This window comes from Rattus norvegicus, chromosome 2 (genome assembly GCF_021556685.1).
Source record: "Rattus norvegicus strain SHRSP/BbbUtx chromosome 2, alternate assembly SHRSP_T2T, whole genome shotgun sequence".
NCBI classification, from domain to species: Eukaryota; Metazoa; Chordata; class Mammalia; order Rodentia; family Muridae; genus Rattus; species Rattus norvegicus.
This window is the reverse complement of record NC_141535.1, coordinates 237,691,856-237,701,840: the sequence shown is the minus strand read 5'-3', so window position 1 is coordinate 237,701,840 and position 9,985 is coordinate 237,691,856. Positions and strand designations below refer to the sequence as shown.

At 37.7% G+C, this 9,985-nt stretch overlaps 1 protein-coding gene across 23 annotated transcripts in view; it reads left to right on the top strand.

The window, feature by feature from the left end:
• Positions 1–82: 82 nt before the first annotated feature.
• Spata1 (spermatogenesis associated 1) overlaps positions 83–9,985 on the top strand; it is a 45,430-nt gene continuing 35,527 nt past the window's right edge. For 4 of the 23 annotated variants that reach the window (XM_087628060.1, XM_087628055.1, XM_087628038.1 and 1 more), the window contains exons 1-5: positions 83–184; positions 6,360–6,529; positions 6,878–6,960; positions 7,675–7,740; positions 9,815–9,921. Coding sequence is in view for 4 of the 23 variants with exons in the window: in XM_087627968.1 (XP_087484094.1) it covers positions 6,494–6,529; positions 9,815–9,921 (143 nt within the window). In the remaining 19 variants the exon portion in view is untranslated. 23 annotated transcript variants of the gene reach the window in all.

Here is a 9,985-nt window from a genome sequence, read left to right as displayed (position 1 = left end):
CTAAGTTTCCGGTGCTGTGCGCGCCGCGCATGCGCGGCGACGCCTCCTGGACGGCCGCGGGCTTGGCAGCGCGCGCGAGTGAGGAGAAGGGGCGGAGCGGCCGGTGGGCGCGGTGGCGACCGGGGCGGTGCGGCCCGACGCCCGGCCGGCGCCTTCCGCGTCAGGAGGGGCTGGTTAGGGCGAGGTAAGAGGACGCCCGGGGAAGGCTCGAGAGCGCCGCCTTGGGGCTCGTCGCAGGTGGGAGGGAGTTACTAAAAGCCGGCCGCAGCCCGCCAAACCCAGGGCCGAGGGCACCGTAACCGACCCGGGCCGCGGGACCCCGGACAGTCGGAGGCCTGGCCCGTCGCCGAGAGGTGTGGGCCGCCCCGCACAGCTTCCCGTTAGCGCTGACTGGCGTTCGGGGATCGTTTGCTCTTTCGATGTCTGTAATTGCTTCGTGCTTGTAACCGAACCCCAGAGGGAGTTTTCAGAAGACTCAAAAGTTAAATACGATTTAAATTAGTTCAAGCTCCGGTGTCCTGTTGGGATCTAACATCTATAAACATGAGGTTCGTCAGGAGTGCCGTTTCTTTGGGATACTGAGAAAAATGACAAGATTTGCTCTGGGCCAACACTTCACATTACGAAGCAGTTAATATCAGCTCGCGGGGAAAAAAAGAAATGTGCACCGGAAGTTTGCTGTTTTACCCAATCCTTAACAGTGACTGTCTAAGAAACTTCGGTTTGAATTTAGGCCTACTGCTTGCCCTTGTGTGCTTCGGCAAGCCATTTAAACTGCCGAAGTTAAAACCCTTCCTGTGTTTCTTGAAAACGAAACGAAAGGAAATGTGTAAAGGATATGAAAGCTGAGGCTGGAAGATGGCAGTTAGAGGACTGGGGAACTCCTACAGAGGACCAGGTTCACTTCCCAGACCCCACTCTGGGCAACTCAAAAGCACCAAGTCCAGGCCCTCACTAGAGTCAGGGAACATCCGCATCCACTCACTTACAGAACCACATTAATACATAATATTAAGAAAACAGAATATTGTTTAAGACAGTGTCTCACTTTGTAGCTCTGGCTGGCCAGAAACTCTATATAGATCAGAATAGCCACAAAACTCAGAGAGATCTATCAGCTGCAGTCTTCCAAGCGCTGTGATTAAACGCTTGCCACCAAACTGAATGAATGAATATGACATGTAACACGAATATTTTACCTTGTGACTTGTTACCCATAATGTATGCTAAAACAATGCAGATTTCTAAGATTAACGTGTAACTTAAAGAATGTTTTACCTAATGTTAGTTGCAATAATACTTAAGAACCATGGAGTAAATGTTAGTACTGGAAGGAATTTCAAAGAAGATGTTTACACGGTGCAGTACCCAATATTAAGAAAAGATTGAGAAATAAACAAACTTTATTTTGTCTTAGTCTCAGAAAGTTTATTTTTTCCTTTCCCCAAACGATTGAGTTAGGAAACCAGAGTGCATTGCTGTCTCAAACACCAGATGTCATCATAGTTTTACAGTATGTCCAATAAGTAGTAAATATTGGGATAGGAAGGAAGGAAAAATAAAATTGCCTTTAAATTCATTTACATTCGAAGCTATGAATATTAAATACAGTTCATGAACTATCAATATCTCCTAGTAAATGCTTCTTTTTTAACCTTGTACTATTGTTTACATATTAGATGATTAAAGATAGACTTTGTTGTCAAAAGTAACTTGACCCAAAGAGAACCTATTAACAATGAATGGCAAGAAAACACTACCAATAAATTTTGCTATTTTGTGTTTTGTCAGCAGAACATTGACAATTTAAATACTTTCTTCACCTTACTCAGCTTTACCTCACTGGGTCTGAGTTCAATATTAAATAAATAAAATACCTTCAAGATTCATATGACTTTTTAGTTTAGCCTTAAGCCAGAAGGTTTCAAAATGAATTTCTCAGTGAGCTTATATTACTTATTTATATGACTTACATCACATTCTGGAGCTTTGAGTTTACATTATTATAGTATCTAAGGAAGATGGAGTTTGGGCACAATGAGAGACTTGCCTCTAAAAGAAATCCTACAACGTAGGTTACCCAATGCTTTTTCCCGTTATATACATGCAATACATTTCTTTCTATGGCTTTACTAATACATTGGTATAATAATTAGTTTTCATAATTGAATATGGAACATAGGGAAATTTTGTTAAAGGAATGTTTGGAAAAGTGTTTAAGATAGCCAATTTCAAGATTTGCATTTTTAGTTCTACATTTATGCATATTATCACCTATTTTTCAGGGAATGGGGCACTAAATATTCTTTCTCTAAACTGCTACATTTTTTCCTTCAATCTTACCATATTAGCATTCACCTCATGCTATGGGTTCTGTCTTAAATGCACTCCAAAGGCCTAAATGCTAAAGCTTGATTGTCTGCCTATGGTGCTATTAGAAGGTTGGGCCTTTAGGGAGTGAGACCTAGTGGAAGGAAGGCAAGCATACCATTGATAGGGGTATCAGGATGTTCTCCCCTTCCTTACCTTTTCATATTGTAAGCCTCTCATGTGTCCCTGCCACAATATACTGTATTGCCTCAGGTTCCAATCAACAGGTCAAGACGTCATTATAAATAGACTTCATGGTATGTAGGCTCAGAGATGTCCCTGGGCACTTTGTTTATTTAGCTAACAAAACTTACCTTTTAGGAGTGTTAGAACTTTATTAGGTCACCTATGAACTAGGCAGGACAAAACTCTCAGAACAGAAATAGAACCTGAATTTAACCTGATCAGAGAGACCTGTGTCAAGTATTCCCATCATCTGCCAGGAGGTTGACTGTATCCTGATTTCTCTTAGTTTAAAGGTATTGTCACTATCTGAATAAATTTCAGAACTGGAAAGGGTCTTAAAGCCAAGTCATTTTCTTGTCAGTTTTATGACACTGAGACAGACCACAGTAAGTGACCTTATTCAGTATAGAGGACTAGAACCCTGCTTTTCTAGTGTTCAATTCATTTGATTGCTTTCTATGGGGTTCTGATAGATGTAAATATAGCCTAGGTCAACTCCCAATTTTAATGGTTACTTGGGATTTCTAGTCCACTGAGTATCTCTTTGTATTTGCTAAATACAATAACCAAACTAATAACAAACAATAACTAAAAATTACTCAAATCCTTATTTACTTTGAAGAACACTAGAAATTTTTAAAATTTGGTTTTAGGTCTGGAACTGAGTCTCAAAGTTATTTTTGATGGAACTCTGTAGTCTTCTGCTAAGATCAGATGTGACCTTGGAATACTTTTCAATAACTTTATTTTTAACAGATGGTTCTGGGGGCTCAGATTTAAGAGACTTGCACACTCTGTGCAAGTGATCATCCACCGCACTGCATCCCCAGACTAAACAACTCACTTTTAGATAGGTTGGTAACTGTTGGTTGAAATTAGTATACAAGATAAGATTATCTATCTGTGACAGAAAGGTTGTAAAGCAAAATGTTGTAGTTCCTGGGAGATTATCCTAGAGCTCTACAGTCCCCTCCTTGCTCATCAGGAGATTATCCTAGAGCTTTATAGTCCTCTTCTCCTTGCTCACCAGGTCTCTTTATGTTCTAATTGGTAGTACTTTGTCCACTAGCCAATTAGTTTGAAAATCCCAAATGTTATGTTAGGAGTTCATATGTGGAATGGTTTGGTTAAGATCAACCAAAATTCTCTTCATGCCTAAATTTTAATTTAAACTTATTATTGATTAAATAACAAGCCCATTCAAGTTAGTGAAGCATTGGATAAGGTTATTATTATAAAGATAATGTAGAGAAGTCATGGAAGTTGATTCTGTGTGAAAACCTCAAAACTAGAACTATCCCACAGATAAGCCAAACAGGAAGAAAATCAAAGGTTGAGAATTTTAGCAGCAAAAATTCTGGCCTTTATTCCTTATAACTAATTTCATTAGTTTGCCTGTTGCAATGCATTTGCTTAGTCAGTTTGTTTTAAAAACCTTTATAACTTCCAAAAAGTCCAGTTTTCTCATAGTATGAGCATGACTAGTGGCTGTGATGACTGCTCCCTAGCTTCTTTCCCTATATTCTGTTTCCTTCAGCAGTTACCAAATTGTCTTAGTCAGGGTTTCTATTCCTGCACAAAAGATCATAGCCAAGAAGTGAGTTGGGGAGGAAAGAGTTTATTCAGCTTACACTTCCACATTGCTGTTCATCCCCAAAGGAAGTCAGGACAGGAACTCAAGCAGGAAGCAGAACAGCATGCAGAGGCCATGGAAGGAGGTTACTGGCTGGCTTCCCCTGGCTTGCTCAGCTTACTCTCTTATAGAACTCAAGACCACCAGCCCAGGGACAGCACCACCACAATGGGCTGGATCCTCCCACCTTAATTACTAGTTGAGAAAATGCCTTACAGCTGAATCTTATGGAGGCATTTCCTCAAGGGAAGCTCCTTTCTCTGTGATACTCCAGCTTGTGTCAAGTTGACACACAAAACCATCCGGTACACAAATTATATTTGAAATCCTGAGGGATCACCCACCACCACCACCACCAAATCTTACTCCTAATGGACTTATCTTCCTAACAGGCCCTTTTATTTGTTTTTAGCTATTGAAAATTTTAGTCTCAGCCAGGCAACCGGGGGTGGGGGTGGGGAGGGCGGGACACGACACACACACACACACACACAGAGAGAGAGAGAGAGAGAGAGAGAGAGAGAGAATATTTGGCCTCTATTACTTATCTAGCTAGAAATAGCCAAACATGACCAATATATTGCTTAATATTGCTGTTTTGCTATTACTTGCAAATGAGTGCATTAGAGTGCAGTTTACTAGAGAACAAGAGTAAAGTAAATCTTTATTGACATTTTAAGTTCTCTTGATTACAAATTAATATATTTAATATATCTACATAAAGTTCCAGTTTCTTATTCAAATACTATTTAATTAATTCATACTTCTACATGTGGTACTTTAAATGTTATTTAATAACTCTATTAGCTATTAATGTGACCCAGCCAGTACCCCAGTAATCAAAGCTGAGTCCTATGGATTTATTTTATCAGCTTAGCGCAATTACTGGGGCTTACCCCTAATCTACTTTTCTATATGCTAGACTTTCTGCTCCCCAGCTGTACTCCCAAGTACTTGCTATTTGAGTGTCACTTGGGTTACTGTCTTCTTAAACTACTAATATATTTAGAGTAATGTGTCATAGTCAAAATGACTAATAATTTTAGCTGTTATAATAAATTTTCATAGGAATAATATGTGAATCCAATGTGATTCAAAAGATTGTATATCCCACAAATTAATCTTACTAATTTTGATGCTGTTAAAGTTAATAATGGTATCTAGTAGTATTTCATAGAACTAAGTATTAGTTGTATTAAATGCATTATTAATGCATTTATATACATATAATATATAATAAGTGTATTAAAAGGTTGGAAGAGTTTTGAATTTTGTATGTTAAGTTACTACTTGGAGGTCAGAGTACACAAAGTATACTCTTTTTTGAAATACAAAGAAAGCTTCCATTGTGTTAGTATAAGTATCATTAAGTTACTGTAAGTATCATCAGGGATTGGCAACTTAGGAAATTTCTTTTTAGAATAATATTTCAACTACTCTGTTTTTATCATACATACACACACCTACACACATTTTATCATTCATTGATATGAATTGCCATAAATTCTATGAGGAAAACCACATGAAATAATATAAAAATAACGCCTGATATATTTAAAGACTAGTGTTGTCACCTAGAATGGCTGTTTACATTTATGCTATGCCCTGAAGGAAGTCAAAATGAGAAGACACTTTTCATCGTTCGATGGCCATTGGTATAAATTTTTGTAAAAGTATATTTCTGTATGATGTATAGTATATGTTTATAACAATTATGACCCACACCAAGTGAATTGTTTAGTAAATACTAAACCATATCCTTGTCAAAAGTCCATCCTAACGTAATGACCCATTTATTGTCCTCCACTGGCATGGGGCTCCTTTGTAAATTGAAAATAAAATGTATTTAATACAACTAATTTACTGATTTACTGTAGCTCGGCAAGAGCACTCACCTTCTGATCTTGTACCTGGCAGAGCTGTGGCTTATTGTTACTGCCCAGCATTCCAGGGGAATATCAAGTCCCATACTGCCAGCTCAGGAAGAGACACTTGTAAAACCTAGGAACACTACCGTCTATATAGAATGTACCTTTTCTTAGAACCACTGACTTACTTACTTATAATATCCTTTTAAATTAAAATAAGATTATATATATATTACTAAGCTTATATTTTGGGTTTATATTAAAGCTTTTATGTTTTTCTTTTTACTCTTTGAATATATCAGAGACCAGAAATAGCTGGAATGCTATCCTAAACCAAAAAAAATCTATTTAAATACTTTTTTAATGTTGCTTAAATGAAGAAAGATATGTTAAACATCCAAAACTCCACCTGATAACTATTGAGACACTGGTCAATATGTCGCTCAATCCAAGTCGACCGTCTTCATCAGAGGTAAGAAAACCATGCCTATTAATCGGTTTTGAAAAAAGCAAAAAAAAATATGAATGACATAATGTTAGATGCTAATTCTATCATGATCCTAACTTCCCATTATTGGATTATGTGATTATGCTTCTTCTATCTCTAACTGACTTTCTCTAATCTCTATATGATCAACAAGAAAACGATATTATCACCTTTCTTACTGTTTCTCAACTGATGATGCCCTCATACCCAGCTTAAACTCCATAGGGCCGGGGATCACCCTGGCTTTGACCACTTTTCATCTCTTGCCTTGTTGTAAATTGCTAATCAACAACCCTAATGAATATGTTTCCCACTAAATCGTTTTCTCTGAAGATCTGAGGAAGAATGTGCAGTAAGGATGGTTTTCACTTTGAATTCATAACCATGAGTCTCCACTGGAGGACTTATGCTGGAAGGTATGTGATATGCATCACTCATTGACCTGCTCTTCTGGACAAGTGTTCTGAACATTCTTAAATGGCCAGCAACTTTCTGTTCTTTCTTAATCTACCCCAGTCGTGCTTTCACTTTTCACAAACTTTTCATTTTTAAACTCTTGATACATTTACCTCTTCATTGTGAAATGTATTATGTTATAATTCTAAGCATACTTGATCTGATTGAATCCCTCTTCCGTGAGAAAATTCCTTCATCTTGCTTCTTACATAATTAGATTCCCCCCCCCCCCCCCCCGTTCATAGTTGTTCTTTCTTAGTCCTTTGTTGGATTATCTTCTTCTTCCCAACATTGTTATAGTGGACCATCTCAGCTATTAGTTCTCTCTCTCTCCTCTCTTATTTGTTGGTAGTCTCATTCAGCCTATAGATTTTTTTTTTTTTTTGGTTCTTTTTTTCGGAGCTGGGGATCGAACCCAGGGCCTTGCGCTTCCTAGGTAAGCGCTCTACCACTGAGCTAAATCCCCAGCCCCCAGCCTATAGATTTTAATACCAACTTCAGAAGGTCACTTTTTTCCCTTCATCTAAGTTTTCTTTTCTTTTTTTTTTTTCTTTTTTTTTTTGGTTCTTTTTTTTTCGGAGCTGGGGACCGAACCCAGGGCCTTGCGCTTCCTAGGTAAGCGCTCTACCACTGAGCTAAATCCCCAGCCCTAAGTTTTCTTTTCTAAATTACAGATATAAACATATTCATCTGACTGTTTGACTTTGCTGTTTGGAAGACCAATTAGCATCTAACCCAACGTATGTAAAGATGGTTCTTAACCCTCTTCCAGAAATTTGAACTGCTTTCTCCTTTTCTCTGATGATGGCAAATTTGTTTTTCCTTTCTGATGCAAATGCTTTTAGCTAATACTTGATTGTTCTTGCATAATTGACTCTGCTTGACTTCCTAAATACTGGGATTAAAGGTATACTCTACCATACATAGCTTTTAATATGTGAATCTTGATTGAATTCCAGGCTAAAAAAAAATTGAGAAAAACTTAACAATATACTCTGAATATAGATCAGATGCTAGTTGACATTAATAAAATAAATGTTTTATGTAAAAGTAAAGATGTTAGAGAAGTCTTTATTTTCAGATAATGGACATTAAAATATGTATGGATACTTTCATAGGAAATCATGGTATCAGATTTACTTTGTTCTGTCAAGAAAGAGAAAAAGAGAGTACCAGACATGGGGGCTCATATTGGTAATCCCAACACATGGGAGACAAGAGCAAGAGGATCAAGATTAAAAGTTCTATCACTTGTACACTGAATTTATGGCTAGCCCAGATTCTATGAGACCCTGAGAAAGATAGAAGGAAAGAAAAAGAGAGAAAGGCAGAAAAAAATGGCAAATGTTAACTTTTTATGCAAATTATAGATATTTAAACATTCATATTTTGTGTGTATGTTTTTCTTCATATGAAACAAAGATATGCTGTGTGTCATAGTGCTTCTATTAAAAGCATATATTCCCTTCCTCTTTGAAGTTTTCCTTACTTTGCTACCCTTCTCCTTCCTGTTTATATCATTCCTCTTAAGGCTTGTTTCCACGTTGAGGCCTTTGTTTTAGCTCTTTCTAGAACTCTATCTCTAGGTGTTCATTTGACTGGTTCATTTTTTCCCTTCAGTCTTTAGTTAGACCTCAGCACAATTCTGCAAGACTATTCTATTTAAAACTCACAGACTCTCCATGCCTTTATCTCCCATTTTCCCTTACCTCGATATCCTATTTCCTAGTAAATACCCCTTTCAAAGAAAGTCTATATGATCTCTTTTATACTTCTAAACCTAGATTTTCTGACTCCTCACAGGGCCAAGATTAGTTAGAAGCAAATGAGCAAGTGCTCTTAACCACTGAGCTCTCTCTCTAGCCCCTTAGTCAAACTTTTAAAGTTTCTATACTATTACAGTTAAGAATATATTTAAGTTCTTTGAACTTTAATGTGCATTGGATGAAAGTCTTTCCTAGAGTAATGAACATGCGACTCTGCAATGAGTATTGGTTTTGTTATAGTTCACAGTTAAGCCCTACACCAGGAGTAAACTTTTCCTAGAACTCTAGGAAACTCCCCAAACCACAGTATTAGCTTTTGGATTGTCACTATGAGACAGCAATCCTTAAAATTTGAAGAATGTAGGATAGAGATGAGAGATGAAAGCTAGCAACAAGAAGACACCATCCCCATTTCTGACTTATGATAAGGGTCTGGGGAAGAGGCCACGGGGTTCAAAAAGAAGTATCTGAAACAGCCCAAGATGTAGGCCAAGGAGATGGATGAGGAAGACTAGGCCATCAGGCAAAAGGAGAAAAAGAAACTCAGGGAGTTAAAAGGCTAAGGCTGCAGAAAAGGGCCCCGTGGCCACAAATGGAATTAAGAAGTCTGGCAAAAAGAAGATGTGCTTGTACCCAAGAAAGTGGTGAGCCCCACCCCCTCTCCTTCCCTTTTAAACATCTGGATTGTCTGCTTAAAGCTAGAATGAAGTGTTACCCTGGAACTTGTCTGAAACTGTAGTAAACTTCTGATAGAAAGAGAGGGGGAGTGGGGGAGGAAGAAAGAAAGAAGGAAAGACTATCCAATATTCTTAAGGCATTCCACAGGAAGAATGCCTTTTATGAAAGGTGTTGTGTAAGCTGTGAACCAACAGGTTGTCATCATTGTTTCAAAGGAAACAAGTGTCAACCAGTCAATTTAACAAGTTCTTTTGTCATTTGTTTAGATGAATGAATACATTCTGTAGTTGTGTTTAATTTCAAATTCTATAGGAAGTGGATTGACTTTTTCTACTTCAGAAAAGTTTTAACTGATGCTTTTCTTATTCAGTTGGTGGAACTTCATGTTTTTTATGTCCCTGAAGGATCGTGGAACTATAAATTAAATACTATTTCAATAGAAGTTATTAACAACTTTATTTCTGCTGGATTTATAAGGCAAGTATTTTGTGAATACTTGAAACAAGTTATCTAAAACAGAGAAATATGTTTTCTGAAAGTT